Below are 18559 nucleotides of genomic sequence, written 5' to 3' on the forward strand. Positions count from 1 at the left end.
TTAACAAAAGTATGGAATAGCAATTTGGGAGTTGCATTCCGTCAAAAAGGTTGGAAAAAGTTGGAAAAAGTTGAAAAAAGTTGAAAAAAGTTAGAAAAAAAAAACAAAATCAATATATAAATACTTGATGACCACCCCTTACTCCGTTGGGGTATCATCTTTTTGTTCTACTACTTCCTTACTCGACTTATCTTTATTTTGCCTAATTTTTCCTCGTGTTTTTTTTTTATAATTTAATATATTTCTTCCGATTTTCATTTCATCCCTACCATTTAGAAAATCATAATTTGTACTTCCTCGTTGACCTTTCTGTTTGTCCCCTCCATCTGTTTTGGAGTCAGTCATATTTTTATCAGTCTCGGGTGTAAACAACTTTTTAATTGTTTCTTTTTTCTTATTCATTGTATATTTAGAATTTTCTGAGATTTTTGAATTTTTTTCTTTTTCAATTTTATCAAATGCATCTTTATATATAACAGGTAACCATTCCATAGAATATGCAGATGAAAAATCTCTGATTTTTTCCATATCAAAACCTTTTGCTTTCATTCTTTGATCTCTTAATTCATCTCTTTGTTTTAAATATCTATTTAATTCTTCCTCATAAATTTCTTTATGTGTAACATTTTCACCTTGCTTCCTTAACCCAATTTCAGCTATTTTTCTAAAGACTCGTGGCTTTTGTACAGTCGAATAATATACCATTCTTAAATGTTTTAATTCTTCTTCTGTATATTTATTAGCTTTATATATATACTCATGTAATTTTAAATATTTTTTCATAATATCCTGACTTTTTTTTTCTTTTGTATCAATTAAATTTGTATATTTTCTTAATATTAGTGATGCTTTTATTAAATCTTTATTATTTACATATTCTTCAAAAAGTTTATTTATTTCTTCTTTTTCTTTTGGATCATATTTAATTGGCTCATTCAAATATGGAGTAAGCTTATTAGGATCTATTCTAAGTCTACTATTTCTATATATTTTTCTTTCTTTATTTTTTTTTGTACTTTCATGTTTTCTAAATGCTTCAGCTAATTTAGTTCCTTTCATACTTAATATTTTGTTATATAACAATTGCACTTTTTCAAGTTTAATATGAATTGGATATTTTTTAAATCGATCAATCAAATCTTTATATTTTTTTGTTCTTTCTATTATTTCATAATCATAGGACATGTTTGCATATTTCTTTTCATAATCACAATCGTTCATGTCATCATAAATGTCTGTAGAATCTTTTTTGGGTTCAGCTAGCGATTCTTTTTCTGCATCTATTTCTGACGCCATTTTGGCACAATATTCATCTAACTCATTATATCGATATTTAAAATTTAAATAATCTATATCTTTATCATTGCCATGTTGAAAAATGTATGTCTTTATAAGTTTCTTCAAAACTTCATCAACATTTTTCTCATTAGGATAAATATATTTTAATTTATTTACAAAAACATATGGTAATGAGTTTAAAATTTTAAAGGATTCTTCTCTTGTTAATACATTTGGATTTTCTGTTAAAATTTTATAACAAGTATTTATATCATCATGATATAAAAAAAAATAAAATTGTTTTTTCAAAACATCTCTATCATAAATTCTTCCATATAAATCATCTATACTTTTTATATCTATTTCAGGTTTACTTCTCAATCTAGTTTTATAATTAATATATGTCACATTAAATTTTCGTAAAACATTTTCATAGTCTGTACTGAATTCTTTTGGATATAATTTTCTATTTACTGTAACTACAGGCATCTTTGCAAATAATTTAAAATCATTTTCATTCCTTCTTTTTATTTTCATTGATTCTGTTGGTGAATCACTTTCTTGTATCTCTTTATTCTGCACAAAATAATATAACACATTCCTTCGAACCATACTTTTATCACTTCTATTACATAACTTATTATTTTGGATAAATCCATTTTCAAATAAATTAATATGATTTTTATTTTTTGATTTTAATTTTAACTTATTCTTTACATTTATATCATATAAATAATTATTAATAAATGTACCAACTCCTTTGATTCGTCTATTTTTATATCTTTGAGGGTCATTATAATTATGACTATTTTTATCCAAATGGCTAGCTACTGGTATTGTATTTTTCTTAGCTAGTTCTCCATATAATATTCTACAAATTTTTTTTTCTCTTTTTATTTCATCTTTATCTCGTAAATTTAGTACATACATATAGGATATCAAAATCAAAATGACAAACTTTTTCATATTCGTTCATTTTAGTGAGATAGGAAGTCCAAGCAAAGTAAAAGATAGCACGAGCTTAGATTGTACAAATGTGCCGACTGGGATATAGCAAAAAAAAAATAGTAAGCCCCATAAATATCTGACAATGTACATGCTTATACATTCATATTACTAAATCCATTACACCATTTTATCAAATCATTAGCATTTTTTATTCTCTCATCTCTAAACATAAAAATATATTTAATCATTATATGGTAACCCCATGTATATCCATTTATTTTCTTGCTTATACATATGTACATGTATTTATATATGCATTTTGTCAAAGCCAAATATGTAACTAAAAATCTGTCATATTTTCATTATCTTTCCTTTTTTATACTTGTTAAATAGGAAATAAATTTCTCGTTTTTTTGTCAGTCAAACTTTCCATATTATTACACTAGTTCAAATATAAAAAAAAAAAAAAAAATTGATTTTTATCTAAAAAAAATTGAGGGTAGAAAATTATGCATTTATGCATATATGCATAAAAAGGTTCGAGGAAATATTTTCACTTCTTTCCATGATATATATAACATAAAATATGTTGAAGTTGGATGATGGAAATATTTGTATATTTTTCCTCTTTTCATTTTGATTATTTACAAGTACCAAAACGAAAGTTGAATGGGTTTTACTAAAGCAGAAGCAAGACCAACAAATATAGATTAAATATAAAATTCATCATCATACATACAAATTTTGAAAATAAATACGCATATGTCCTTGCGCATGTAAGTGTTATCACTTCAATAAAAGTGATAGCCTTGTAAATTATGCTACTCACTCGTTGATGAGTAAAATTATCCATTTTGTGTAGATAGTTATGCATAATTAATGGAAAAATTTTAAAAGAAACAGTTTTTAATAGTGTAAACATTTTAAAAGAAAAAAGTTTTAATAACGTAAAAATGGGATCATGTGAAATTACGAAATGGGGTAGCGATCATGAAAAAAGTTGAAAAAAAAAGGTGAAAAAAAAAGGTGAAAAAAAAAGGTGAAAAAAAAAGGTGAAAAAAAGTGAAAGATGGGGTGAACGAAAAAACGGGAGACCGTCCCAATTTGACTTATACAAATTCACACTTGTATTTTTGAAACATAGTTGCCAAGGTAGTATCATCAGTTGCTTTTAACAAGGATCGAATAATATTTTTATATTTAATTATTTTACAAAATTCATCTGTTACATTTTCAAATAATATAGATTTTTCATGTGCTAGATCAATAATTTCTTTTGGTAGTCCAGCTAATTTAGCTATATGTATACCAAAAGATTTAGGGCATATTCCTTTTATAAATTTATATAAAAATATAATTTTTTCTTGATCATCATCAATACTTAAACTCATATGATAATTTGAAATATTTGTATTATGTTTTACTTCTTCTACTAATAAATGATAATGTGTTGAAAATATGCATCTACATTTTATTGTATCTGAAATTTGTTCGAGTGTTGATAATGCAATAGCAGTACCATCAAATGATGATGTTCCTCTTCCCAACTCATCTAAGATTGCTAAACTATATTTAGTACTTTGTTTTAATAAGTTTGATATATCTTCTAATTCTACAAGGAATGTACTTTTTCCTTCAAATAAATTATCACTAGATCCTAATCTTGTAAATATTTTATCAACAATTGTTAATTCACAATAGGTTGATGGAACAAATGCTCCGATTTGAGCTAAAATAACTGAAATAGCTGTTTGTCTTAATAATGTACTTTTACCACCCATATTAGGACCTGTTAATAAAAGTGTAGTTTCTTTTTCTTTATCACATCCCATATAAATATTATTTGGAATAAAATTAGGCATTAATGTAGCAACTACTGGATGTATATTATTTTCTAGAATTAAAAATGGTTTTTTATCTTTAGATGCATTTTTAGAACCCATTTTTCCATCTTTTTCAATTTCACAATTTAAATCATCTCCATAATTATTATCTCCTGATTTATTATTTTCACATTCCATGAAATGTAAAATAGGTCTAGTTAAAGGGAAAGATGTATTTACTGCAACGTATGCAAATGCTTGTAAACAATCTAACTCAGCAATTAGCCTACATGCTGATACATATTTTTCATAATGTTCATAAAAAAGATGAAATATTTTTTGAAAAAATGGATATATAGCATCTTTTTTTTCTTGTTCAATATCTTCTAACATTTCAACTAAATTTTTTATTTCTTCATTTTGTATTCTTACAAATCCTTTTTTAACAGATGTAATTTCAACTCCCTTTAAAAATGATTTAGGTACATTATCAGGACATTCAATTTCATATTTATATTTTGCATGTACAAATTTAAGTGTAGGGATTTTTAAAAACTTTTTCATATCAACTAATATATTATTTAATTCTTTTTCAATGTCTTTTTCTTTTTTATTTATTGCATCAATAGCTTCATCACATCCTTCAGCAGGTTTATATTCTTTTTCTCCGTCGAAATATATCTTCTCTAAAAACTCATTAGTAATTTGATCAATCTCAGGATAGTTACCTTTTACATTATTTTTAGAGCTTTTATTATATGTATTTGTAATTTCAAACAATCGAGTAGGTATTACATCTTCTTCATTATCAATACTGTTTATTTCGATCAACATGTTGTCTATTTCTTTAAATGCATTTAAAAATGTAACAAACTCCTTTAACTTCGTATTAACAATATTATCAAAAAAAACAGCTCCTCTTTCACTTTGAGAAGCTTGTATACATATTTTATTTAATAATCTTTCTATATCAGGTAACTTCTTAAGTTTCAAACGTATCAATGATAATATATGATCATTCTTTCTTAAAAATTCAACTACATCTAATCGTTGATTTATTTTATCGCAATTTAGTAAAGGACTACATACCCATCTTCTCATATTTCTTGCTCCAAAGTTTGTACATGTTTTATTTACATAATCATATAAAGAATTTTTAGTTTCACCAGATTGGGTCTCTAAAATTTCTAAATGCTTCAATGCTGTTGCATCTAAAACCATATAATTATCTTTTTTAAATAAATCATAAAATTCAATTTTACAAAATTTTAATATTTTTTTATCTAACAAAAGGGATCGTAAATAAACAATAAATCCACCAAATGCACATATAACACTATTTTGTTCTTTATATGCTTCTAAAGCTTTAGGAATATTTTCAAAATATTTATTAACTTCATCTAGAGAAGCTATTATATTAGGGAAACTGTTTACACTAGTTAGTTCTGGACATGCAGGTATATTTTTAAAAATTGACAAAACTTCTTTATTTACATTCTTTGAACAATATAATATTTCAGCAGGACATAGTTGAGCCAATAAAGTTCGCAACTCAATTCGAGATTCATCATCATTGCAATATCCAACAGCTATATACGACGTAGCAACATCACTAACAACAAATCCAAAATTACAATGAGTTTGTGATCCTGTATTATCATCTCCTATATCTTCAATATCATCAAAATGAAAACATATTATATATTTTGTTTCAGCTGATAACATATTATCATGTAAAATTGTACCTTTAGTATATATTTCATTTACTTCTCTTTTTATTGCTTTATCTTTAGGACCTGATGATACTTTATTTCGTTGCTCCAACTCTTTAGGGGTTTCCATTTGCTCTATTACTACAACTTTATGACCACTATTTATAACTTTCTTGGCATATAAATGTAAAGATTGTTCAGGAAATCCTAAATGGGGTTTCTGCTCCCCATTCATCCAATTTAATCCACATATAGTATGCATAATACAAGCATCAATATAAAATATTTCATAAAATCGACCCATCTTAAAAAATATAATTTTATCAAAATTTTTTGATTTTATTTTCCAAAACTGTTGCATACCAGGAGTATAATGAGCTTGTTTATATTCGATAGCCCATTGATGATCTTGAGGTGGTGTCCAAATTGTTGATGAATCATAATTAGGATTATCTGGTGTATTTAAATTTGTATCTCTAATATATTGTGGCTGTATCCATTTTGGAAATTCAAAAGAATTGCAATATAAAAAATATTGTTCTATATATAATCGAAATTTATCATTATTTAATGTAATAGGTAAATTTAAAAATTTATTACGTAAACAATCTAATTCTTGTGACTTTTTATTATCTTCTACTTTTTTTCTTTGTACATATTTTATATCTATATTTTTGTTGCTACTTTCTTTATTACTATTTATTAAAATATCATCTCCTTTTTTATTTTCATCATATAATAAATTTTTCAACTTATTATCAACTCCTTCATTTTTTACATGACCTCCTTTCACTTTTTTCTTATCATTACTATCACTATCATAATTATCATCATAAGAACTGTCTAAAATTATTTTTCTTTTTTTTTTTACTATTATATCTTCTTCAGTACTTATTTCAGCATTATCCATAATATATCCATTATTATCATATTTAACACTTTCATTATTTTTATTATTATCCATTTTTTCAGACTCATCAAATGTATTTGTGTTACTAAACAAGTTCGTTTTCATATCACCATCTGTCTCTTTACCAGTCCCAAATAAATTATCCTCAACCTTGGGACAAACAAAATTGTTTAGGATATCTAATTTACTATTTTCTTTTTCTTTTTCTTCACATGGCTTATCATTACTATCTTTCATACTGTTTTCCTTTTTTATTTTATTATTTTGTGTTTTAAAAAAACTTAAAATTGAAGCTTGCTTTTTGTTTGAGCAAGCTGCTGTATTCCCCTTGTTCAGTTCTCCCATTTGAAAAAGTTTCAAAAAATTTTCGTTTTTTTTAAATTATTTACAAGTTTATGCACGTTATGTGTATATATATAAATATATCTTCCCCTTAGTCGATATTTGAAATGGAGTTTGTACTCTTTATAAGTCTTGTATGTGTCTCTCTTCCCTTCCTCTAAAATAAAACCACGATCAGCCAGAAAACGAAAAAAATTTTAATGATTTAAATAACATAAACAATGTGAAGAAGCCTTTTGCTTATATCTCACCAACTTTGGCATTCATATATTTACCTAATTAATAATACTACAATATTTTTAGTCCCTCCTCTTTCGTTTTACTATAAGTATATACATTCAAAGCATTTAAAAAAAAAACAAACAAAGTAGAAATGCATATATACTTAGTATTACTTCTTAAATAATTTTATATTTTTTTTGCATTTCTTTTATTTAAAATTTTATTAATATTTATCGCTTTATAATAGATCTTTATTTTATTTGTTTCACTCTTTTTTAATTTTCTGTATTTTTTATATGTCTATCAAACTATTGAAATATGCATGGGTCATAATAACATATATATTATATATGCATATTGTGTAGGTAAAAATATGGGTGTCTATACAATGGGCTCATATTAATACCGAAATTAATAAACTTAAAAAAAATATGTATACACGCACGTATATTATTATGTTAGAAGTATTTATCTCTACTCCTCATATAGTATAATATGTCTAATATATAGAAACATACTGCTGTGCGCTATATACATAATATATTACTCATTATATATACTTTTAAAATTGTGAGAAAAATTATACAACTAATAAATTATTTTAAAAAAAAAAAAAAGAATACATAAATTCCTGTGCTAACAAAAAGGCTTACACATATGCGAATCGGGCAACACACACACATATATATACTAAAGTTTGAAAAAAATATTTTAAAAAAATATTTAAAAAAAAATGAGACATTTAAAATTAAATAAGTTAATAAATAATGCTTATTATTTATAAACCATTCTGTTAATATTTGTTAAGTTTACGTTCTCTATTTATTTTCAAACTCATGAATTTTACAAAAGTGTATTATTTTTATCATTAATAATATTTAGTATATATTTTGGGATTGACAAAACAAGAAAAAACATAAATATATACAAATTGTATTCCTTGCTTTAGGGGCTTATAAAATTAAAAATATTTAAACAGACATTTTTTTATTTCAGTAAAAATATATTTTTTTTATTTTAGGTTAAAAAATGGAAAGCTAGGACTTATTATGTTTTATTTTTTTTTATTTTATTTTTTTTATGAGCTTTCAAACCCCAATGCAAATAATATACATATGTCAAGTAGCATATAATTGTGTATTATATATTAATATGAAAAGAACTATTTATTATATGGTTATACCATTTTATTATAAATTTAAATGCATATAAGAATACAATGTGAAAATTAAAAAATATCAAAATCTCTTCTTCACTTTTTTTAAAATTTATATCTTATATAATAATTTATTAAAACAAGAATAGTTAAAAAAATTATACAAAAAAAAAAAACAAATTTCCTTATATATTTATTAAAAATGAAATAAAAAAAAATCACACAAAATACACAATTTAAAAGAGATTTATAATTTTCCTAATCTTCTTAAAACATACCTTATCATATGTGCATGGAAATTAAAAATATAAAAAAATTAAAAAAATTTTAAATTAAATACTAATCTATGTATACCTACAAACTTTGCGACAATCGCATGCATATGAAGTACGAACATGTTCGTTCCTCGTAAAAATTAACAAACTTGTAAAAACAAAAAATTGGCTGTAAACGCCCATAAGAACACAATGATGTTCTAACTTATATTCCCTTTTTTCTTTTTTTTTTTCTACAAACATTTTTAACAATGGCTACAATTCTTACTATGGAATTTCCTTCCTCTGATGAAAATGATGAGGACTATGATGCAGAAGAAGAATTAAAAGAAGAACTTAAAGAAGAATTAAGGGAAGAAAAAAAAAAAAAAAGAAACTCAAAAAAAGTAGGAAATACTATTAAAAAATCTATTATAAAAGAAAAAACAGAAAAAATATATAATGATATTAATCAAGAATATGAAAAATTATATACTCATGAAACTAATGTAACAAATGAAGATTTTCTTCTTCAATTTCATAAAAAATATCCACAATTTGAAAAAAATTATAATACAACACAAAAATTGCTTAATCATTTAAATAAATATTGCTCAATAGAACAAGATAATTCTAATTTTATGGATATAAAAGATTATAAAAAATTATGTCGAAACAATTCTGATATTAATAGTAACAATAATGACGTCTCAAATGCTGTCAAAAGTGCATTAAATTCATTTTATTCAAACAATTCTGTATATGTAGAAAAAAAATATATGTATGCTGGTAAAATATATAACATTAAAAAAAAAATTGATAAAACTTCTTCATCCTATAAAAGATATTTAAAAACAAAAGACAAAATGAATATTGGTGGAAATTTTGCAAATATTGATGAACTTGTACAACAAATACAAGAAAATAAACAAATCAATACAATCGATAAATCTACTGAAGATTGGAAGCATTACAAAATAGCTAACTCTATTGATGAAGAAAAATTAAAAGCTAGCCAAAATTATTTAGAAAATAAATTTTTTGCAGAAAATGTTGAAAGAAAAATGTTTGAAAACAAAGCAAAAAGATAACCATCATGATCAACCATAAAATAAAATAAAATTACTATATCCCATATTTTGCAACATTTACTTTTTTAATATAAATCAAGTATAGAAATTCCTATATCCGCATACCTTCGCTAGACTGCATAAATAGCTACCTATCTATCTTATTTTATTTGTTTAAATTGCTTGCATATGCTTCTTTTCCTCATTTTCATGTATAGCCACATTTTATACACGAAATATGCTAACACATGATAAGAAAAAGTGTGTGCATATATTTGTATTTCTCAAAATAATGCCATTCAACTTTTAATAATGATTATATTGCTTTTTTTTGTATATTGTATTCACCTTTTTATGATAATATATTTTTAATTAATTTTTATTGTTTATAATAATTAAAAAATATCCTTATCAAACTATTATTTATAGTTTACCTTTTTGTTAACCATCCTTAGTATATTTATTGTTTTGTCTAAAGCCATAAAAAATAGCTAAACAGATTATTTAAAAACTGTCACAATTATATAACACCTATCAATATTGTAATAGCTTATTTAGCTTCTTACTACTTTTTGTTATACATTTTTTACAACCATTTCAAATATTTCAAGTGTTTATTTTCAAACTCAAAAAGAATATAAGTTTATTGTTACACTATGCATATGTTTTTTCATATTAATAAATATTTGATCCATCCCCAGGGACTAAAACAAAATGCCTTGAATAATACAATAGCAAATATGTAAGCAGATAAATAACTAAAGTCAAATTTATTAAAACGTGAAAAATGGAAAAAATAAAAAAATGAAAATATAAAATAATAAAAAAAATGAATAATGAACGAAACATAATTTTTTGGCGCTTATAAACTCCTGAAATGGAATAAAAGCAAATGTAGATAAAGTATAGATTAAAATATATTTAAAAATATTTATTCAAACTTTAAAAAACAAAAAAAAATATAATAAATCGTTCATGCAATTTCAAGTATCAAGCAATGGTAGGTTGTCACAAAAATTGCTAATAAAATAGGTATCCATATAATCTCGATAAATAATTAAACTGTTTTATTTATTATACTAAAACTTTTATGAAAAAAAAAATAAATTAGGGGCTTCTAGTCGACTAAAGAATGATATAACAACTTTTTATGAAGCATTTCTTGCTATAAAAAACATTCTAAAATCAACAACCATTTTCTAAAATATATAAATATACAAAAAAAATAAAACTTAATACCTATTAAAATTATTTATAACTTAACAATAGACTAGCATAATACCTTAACTGGTCTTGTAATTACAAATTATCAATACGAAAAATAATTTTTTTCCACACACAATTTCTGTGTGTATTAATTATTTAATTATTTACACACTATAACTCGATAAAATAATTTAATATTTTCTTTGATATGCATTCTGGCTTTTATATAGTTTTTTATAATCATGTTGTTGATATGATAGTCTCTCTGAATTATCATAAGAATGATCATCATGTCTTCGGTATGTCTTCCTATTTTTATTATCCCTCTTTGATATAAAAGGTCTAATTGGTAATGTCAAAATAAAAATCGTGAATTGTAATATAGATGAAATAAAAAAGCGTGCCCATCCTGATAACCATATTATAGTTTTTATAGAATATTTAGAGGATATAAATATAATATAAAACAATATATATATATGAATAAAATTAACGATTGTAAAAAATATTAAAAATATTATTTGATCAAGTAAACCAATAGGTATTACTCCCTTTAATTCTGGATTTATTGTATTTAATTTGTTTACTAGATTTTCTGCATTTATATTTAATTTTTGAATAAAATATTCTACATATTTAAAATAGGCTTCCTTTAATGTTATTAATATCGGGATTATATTCTTGATATGTTTTATAACTAAACGATAGTTAGGTAATAAGATATTATTAATTTTATTTTTCAAAAACAAATGATAATATTTATAAATGTTGTTATTATATGTATTTATAAGGGTACTTGTTATTGTATTGTTTAGTATAAATTCATAAAGATCATATATTATGCCAATTGCCAAAGTACCATACATTTTTGCATATTTAATCAAGTCAAAATATAAAATATAAATTTGTTTAAATATTTCCAATAAAAATGTATTTTCAATTATTATGATATAAAATGTTTTATATATTTTATAAATTTTATAATAATATCCCTTAATCATATTATAAGATATTAAATAATTTTCCGCTTCATCATATCTATTATTAAAATAATAATTGTCATATTTTTTACTGCAATTATTTAATTTATATTCAGCATTAGCTATTTTAATTTCTAATCTACTTATTTTATCTTCCAAAATTTTTATTTCTTTTTCTTTTTTATTTAAATTCTCATTATATTCATTAGTTATGTTTTCCAATTCTTCACTATGTTTTAATTCTTTTTCTTTACACTTTTTTAAAAAATTATCATTTTCATTCATTTGAGATATGCACAAATTTAATTCCTTCTTATTATTTTCTATATCTTCATATAAACTATTTTGAACGCTTTTAATTTGAATAGCTAGCTCATTTTTTTTATTTTCACACTCTTTAATTTTTCTATGTGCTTCATTAATATTGTTTTCTAAAATCTTTTCTCGATTTACATTATCAATCTTATTACTAGTCCCCACTGTATTATTAATATCATCTTGTTTATTATCAACATGCTCACATTTTAAGTTAGTAGTAACTGCATATACTAAAGCTATAAACAGCCAAAATTTCCCTAATTTCATTTTAAAAAAAAAAAATAATAAAATAAAATTGGCTAGCTATATATTTATAGTGTATATACACCCGTACTATTATGCAACAGTTTTGTTCTTTAAAAGTAAGATAAGTTAATACATTTATCCTATCTTATAATTGTTGTTTTATTCTTATATATAATACTTAATGCATATTCATTTGACTACATGTATATAATATATTTCTGTGTTTATGTGTCTTGTTTTACTATGATATAAAAACGTGTTAAATCTTGCTATTTATGTATTTTTTGTTTTTGTAATTTTTTCAAATATTTAAAAATGTTTAAATTTTTAACCATATAAAATAGGAATACAACATAGCCATACCACTCTTAAGTATCAAAATGTGTTAAAAACCAAAGTGGACTTAATGCGCATTTATTTATGGATTTTACTTTTTTTATTTTCATAAATATTTAAAATGTTTAAAATATCAACATTAATTATTGGCAAATCAACTTAAAAAAAAAAAAAAAAAAAAAAAAACCATAAAAAAAACCATAAAAAAAAACATAAAATAAAATTTTTAATGTAGTAGCATGCTTTTTTATTTTATAAAAATATTTCAAATAAAAATTATATACCTATTCTACATTCAAAAATAACAACATATAATATATATTTTTTTTTCCCTTTCTATAATTTGTATGTTATTGTCGAAATAAAAGCGATTATACTTGTTAAATTTATATTATTTCTATTTTTCTCTCATTCATTTTTTTTAAAAATATCTTTATATTCAAATGATGTTGTATTAAAATAATTAAAAGCTTATTTAACCTTGTCCATATAAATTTGTTTTAAATATTCTTATCTTTTTTTTTGGCTTATATATGAATATTTTCCAAAAATAAAAAATATTTTAAAATAATTCCCTTTCCTATCTATATATACATACACACACACACGCATGCGTGCATATAAAATAATTGTCAGCATATATAATTATAAAAAGACATATACATATTTAATAAAAATTGCTGATTTAAGTAAAAAAGGTAATTAATTAAAATCGGCAAACTTATAAGCAGCTATATCTTTAAAGGAAAATAAAATATATTTTTTTATTGTATTATTATATAGGAGATCTCATGCTATTTACGCATTTTTTATTTCTTTTAAAATTGTTAAATACAATACCTGATAAAACTTTCACTCGGTGTGTAGACAGACATTCATAAGTCTTATATACATAAAGCTAAGTCGCTATATTAAGCATGTACCAAATGAATGTTCAACAAATATATTATACATTTTGTAATAATATGCTAACTTTTTTTTAAAATATATTTAAAAAAATTTATAAGGTTTCAATAAAAAAAAAAATTAATAAGATTAATAACTGACTTATAAATACATTGATTTCCATTTTCGATAACATTTATAAAGCTGTATAAAATGTGGAAAAACCATGTTAATATTTAAAAATATACAAAAGCTAAAATATTGCTATGCATATATATATGCATTTATAGAAAAAAAAAACAATTAATAATATCTGTATGCATATAAAATGGATGATCATGTATTAGTATAAATGTAAAGCTGTATTAATCACAAAAAATGATAATGTTACAGCATTTATTATTATTTTCTTTTTAAAATGTGTAAGGAAGAAAATAAAATGATAAGGCTTTAAATAGTATACATATTGATATATCAACGGGAGCATGCGCAATTTCATTATTCCTAACTAATCAATTTAATAATATAAAATATGTCTTATTCTTTTGTATGGCTTATATTTCTTCATAATATTATATATATGTATTAATTATATGAGCAATTTGCTCTATTTTTGAAATGGATCAAAATACTAAAACTGTCAAGTTCTGTTTATTTACATGTGTATGGATTTTCTTTCTCTTATTTTATTATATATTTATAATGTTTTAATATTATTTATCACATGTTTGATTATATACATGCCTATACGCTCTTATAAGCATCCCCCTGTTTGTTGCACCATTGCATCAATGACATCACCATCTTCAATTCCAAGTTGGTCAGGCGTGTTTTCTCCGTGTATTCGGTCTCCGTCATATAAAAATCGGACTATAAATATTGGGAAAAAGAAATATATGTAATAAAGTTTGAGAATCCAAAATGGGTATTAAGTATTCATATAAAAAGTACAAAAAATATGAAAAAAAACATGACATATTCATACACTTCAAACATGATGGTTGGTCTCTTTTTTTAAAAATACATACCTGCTTCTATTGATTGACCAAGACGATTACAATAAACTTCCATTAATTTTTCTAACTTTGTTTTTCTTTTTATTTTAAAAAAAACTTCTGCTCCATCAGGTGATCGCACTTTAACTTGAATATGTTCACCTTGAGTAGCCCCTGAGTTTCCATTATTATTTGCTGGTGGATTATCATCTGCCATTTTGTTTATATGAATTGGTGATAACTATTTTATATATAATTTATATTTTTTGAAAAGTTTATACTATAAAATGTATCTTCTTCGATGGAAAATATACTGTATATATGTTATTTTACATATAAATTAAAGAATATATCTTTTTTTAACATTTAAAAATCGATATAAAATAATTAATAAATAGCATTTATTAATAAGTAGTTTTTGCATATGCAAGTTTATAAAAAAATTTATGTTATGTATTGAAAATTATTTTTTTATTTACTAAAACATTTAAAATACAAAAGGAAAATTCAACTAATATGCGTACATATAATATTTTTTGTGTATTATTATTTTACGTAACTATAAATAATATGCTGCATACTATTTTATATTTTTTATGTACTAATACTGTACGTAGTTATAAATATTTTATGCTTTTATTATGTATGTAAACCTTTTAAAATTTCAAGCAAAGGCGAAAATTTTATGAGAGTTTTTCTTTTTTTTTACTCTTTCATTCTTATTTTCTTAAACAATTTCAAACACTTCATTTGTATTATAAATATTTTTTTAATTTCAAAAAAATGAAAGAAAAAAATGGTTTTTTTAAGAGAAAAAAATATATCCATATAAAAAAAGTACACAAAATTAAGGGGATATATAAAAATATGCACAAAATATTTAATATAGCAGTCAAAAATTATAATATATAGACGAATTCATATTATTTTGTTTATAGCTTTATTACAATTTTTTATTGCAAATAAGCATTCTTATAAATATTGAATAATTTTTAAGAACTATTTTCTTTTTTTGTGTGTATTTTTGAAAATTTATACAATAATAGAAAGATATTTATTTTAGTGGTCTTTTCTAAATATATGGCTAATTATTTACTGAGTTTGTATTCCCTTATATTTTCCTTTCCATTAATATTCATAATATATAATTGTGGAATATTATATTTTTAATAATACTAGTCCATATTAATATGGTAGTATAGTCGGATGGCTATTTTTGATCGCCTTTTAATTAGCTTGGCTAGCTTCTTTTTCAATCTGTAACAAAAAATATGTATAGTATTTTATGAGTATTAAATATTACGTGAAATTTATGAAAAAAAAAAGAAAGAGACTTACAGCTTCTTGTGCCTGTAAATACTGTTCCTTCAAATTTGACAATTTGTCCACAAGTTTTTTTCTCAAATCCTGAATTATAAAAAAAATGTTGCATAAATGTCTATAGAAATATGTTTTGAAATTTTTCATGATTGATTCATTTCAATATTTATATAACTAACAACTAGGTGAGGATTATATTTGTCATATTCGGCTAGCTCTTCATCAAGTTCTTTTGCTAAAACTGATTTGGGTTTCCTAATAAAGCTAATAAAAAAAATATGAACGGTACATAATTTATCCGAATTATTTAATAGTAAACCAAAATAATTATTTTCACTTTAACACCCTATTTTAAAACGTTTTAATCTTTACATTTTCGAAACCTTCCTATAGCACTCTTGTTCGTCTGTATTATTTTTTATCTATAAAAATGAAAACAAATAATGAAAATATAATACTCCCAAAAAAGTAAAAAAATGGCCAAATAAAGACCATAGACTGTTTATTTTTTCTCTAAATATAAAATGTGAATTAATAATAACAAAAGTTTATCCTCATATTTAAAAAAATTACTGTTTCTATAGATGCTTCACATTTTTTCCTAAAATATAGTTCACTTGCCAAAATACTTTTTATTCTGTTATTTTGTTGTAATGTGGCTTCAATTATTCTTGAAATGTCCTTCAACTATGAAAAAAAAAATAATAATTAATAAAAATATGAGCATACATGTTAATAATAACATGTAATATGAACTACATCACATAGCAAACAAACAAATGTCTATCCAAGTACATTATAATTTGATCTTATTATAATAAAACAAATTAAATATAGACAAAAATATCCAAATTTAAAGAAACTATGTTCCTTAATTTTAACAACTTGCGAATGAAAACACATTCATGATTAAAAATCAAAATATAACATACCCTTTTCAAGGAATTTAATTGATTTTCATTCATTGTTTCCATTTTTTTTACATATAAAAATCAATTATAATAATATTTTTATTAATTTTGACATAAATATATATTAAGCATTTTTATCCATTAAATGTGTATTTTATATATAAATACATTTTTTTTTGTAGATAGGCTATGCATATAATTATATATAATATATATGTACATGGAATAAAAAAAGTATGCAGTTCCAAAAAAAAAAAAAAAAAAAAAAAAAATTATGAACAAGTAATAAAAAAAGTACGGAAATGTATGAAAAAATTATGAACAAATTTGGAAATATTTTCAAAGTAAATTTGAATAAAATTAAGATATTTGCAATTTTACCCCATATAATTTTTGGAAAATAAAAAATGGAATAATAACATAACAAATGGATAAGTAAAATATAATTATAAATAAACATACATATGTATACCAATAAACTCAAACTAATAAATGCTGCCATTAAGTTAAGGTGATTTTACAGCTAGCTCGTCTTTTAAAATTCAGCTAAAGCATTATTCTTCAAGATTACCCTAACTTATTAACAAAAAATTTCCATATATTTCCACCCATAGTTGTGTATTTTACTATATTTTATTATTTTTTTTTAAATAATGAATCATGCTTCCAGTGATCAAATACATTTTATTCATAATACAACTTTGTATTTGTTTTTGTATGTTTTTGTTCAAGCAACTTACTATTTAATATGGCTATTTTTTACTAATAAAAATGTTATAAAATTTTTGAAAAAATTACAAAACGAAATACTAAAAAAATATTGCCAGCATTTTAAATCTCCTGAATATTTGGACATTTGTAAAAATATAGAAGAATTACAATTGAAGATAAAAAAGTATAATAAATTAATAGAACGAAATAAAAAAGAAAATAGCCATTTAAATAATTATGATTTATTATTATTAAATGGCAAATATACAAGAAAGATTTTAAAGGAAGAACAACAGTTAAACACATATATGCAACAGCTTCATGAACAAAATAAAAATAACTATATTATTTTAGCATGGAATGCACTATTAGACTTTTTTTCATCAACCGATAAAGTTGTCAGTATTCTCAGAAGACAAATATGTGTAAGGAAATCGAAAAAAAAAGTAAAACACAATTTTTTTTAATATCATATCCCTGTCCTATCCTTATTTTTTTTTTATTTTTTTTTACAGATTTCAATCATTTTTCTATCATTTATAATCCTTTTTAATGTCAATGTTGAAATACCACTTTTCAAAATAAACATAAATAAGTGGTTTAAAAGAAATGTCCAAATAGAAGCATCAGGTAATTTCCCTATTTTAATACACTTAATTATGTTGTCTAAAAATGAGCATATATCCATTTATTTCTTAAACTATTATATATACCCTTTTACTATTTTACTTTTTTTTTTTATAGATAAAAATCCAAATGGATTGTTAAGTCTTATGTACGGATATAATATTGCAAATTTCTTTTTTATGACAATAAAAGAGAATTTTTCTAGTATATTTATAAAGCTACCAACAGAAAATAAAACAAAGAAAAATTCAATATTGTTTTAAGGAAAAAAAAACTGAATAATCATGTATATTCCTATTTCTATATACA

The 18559-nt window shown here is 22.7% G+C and overlaps 7 protein-coding genes across 7 annotated transcripts; 2 read left to right on the forward strand and 5 right to left on the reverse strand.

Moving 5' to 3' along the window:
- Nucleotides 1–138: 138 nt before the first annotated feature.
- PVVCY_1100590 (conserved Plasmodium protein, unknown function) lies at nt 139–2208 on the reverse strand (the record flags this gene model as incomplete). Its single annotated transcript, XM_008626315.2, has 1 exon — nt 139–2208. The coding sequence occupies one exon, from the start codon at nt 2206–2208 to the stop codon at nt 139–141; it is 2070 nt and encodes a 689-aa protein (XP_008624537.2).
- Nucleotides 2209–3335: 1127 nt separating this feature from the next.
- On the reverse strand, nt 3336–7016 carry PVVCY_1100600 (DNA mismatch repair protein MSH6, putative; the record flags this gene model as incomplete). The annotated part of the gene is made up of 1 exon (XM_008626314.1): nt 3336–7016. One exon carries the CDS (start codon nt 7014–7016, stop codon nt 3336–3338), a length of 3681 nt encoding a protein of 1226 aa, XP_008624536.1.
- Nucleotides 7017–8917: 1901 nt separating this feature from the next.
- On the forward strand, nt 8918–9736 carry PVVCY_1100610 (conserved Plasmodium protein, unknown function; the record flags this gene model as incomplete). Its single annotated transcript, XM_008626313.1, has 1 exon — nt 8918–9736. One exon carries the CDS (start codon nt 8918–8920, stop codon nt 9734–9736), a length of 819 nt encoding a protein of 272 aa, XP_008624535.1.
- Nucleotides 9737–11112: 1376 nt separating this feature from the next.
- On the reverse strand, nt 11113–12486 carry PVVCY_1100620 (conserved Plasmodium protein, unknown function; the record flags this gene model as incomplete). Its single annotated transcript, XM_008626312.1, has 1 exon — nt 11113–12486. One exon carries the CDS (start codon nt 12484–12486, stop codon nt 11113–11115), a length of 1374 nt encoding a protein of 457 aa, XP_008624534.1.
- A 1954-nt stretch (nt 12487–14440) lies between these two features.
- Nucleotides 14441–14898, reverse strand: PVVCY_1100630 (small ubiquitin-related modifier, putative; the record flags this gene model as incomplete). Its single annotated transcript, XM_008626311.1, has 2 exons — nt 14441–14556; nt 14715–14898. 2 exons carry the CDS (start codon nt 14896–14898, stop codon nt 14441–14443), a joined length of 300 nt encoding a protein of 99 aa, XP_008624533.1.
- Nucleotides 14899–15908: 1010 nt separating this feature from the next.
- PVVCY_1100640 (conserved Plasmodium protein, unknown function) lies at nt 15909–16975 on the reverse strand (the record flags this gene model as incomplete). Its single annotated transcript, XM_008626310.1, has 6 exons — nt 15909–15938; nt 16020–16088; nt 16181–16265; nt 16374–16423; nt 16575–16688; nt 16934–16975. 6 exons carry the CDS (start codon nt 16973–16975, stop codon nt 15909–15911), a joined length of 390 nt encoding a protein of 129 aa, XP_008624532.1.
- Nucleotides 16976–17565: 590 nt separating this feature from the next.
- On the forward strand, nt 17566–18513 carry PVVCY_1100650 (conserved Plasmodium protein, unknown function; the record flags this gene model as incomplete). Its single annotated transcript, XM_037634520.1, has 3 exons — nt 17566–18048; nt 18139–18253; nt 18368–18513. The coding sequence occupies 3 exons, from the start codon at nt 17566–17568 to the stop codon at nt 18511–18513; spliced, it is 744 nt and encodes a 247-aa protein (XP_037490612.1).
- Between the last annotated feature and the right edge of the window lie 46 nt (nt 18514–18559).

This window comes from Plasmodium vinckei, assembly GCF_900681995.1.
Source record: "Plasmodium vinckei vinckei genome assembly, chromosome: PVVCY_11".
NCBI lineage: Eukaryota > Apicomplexa > Aconoidasida > Haemosporida > Plasmodiidae > Plasmodium > Plasmodium vinckei.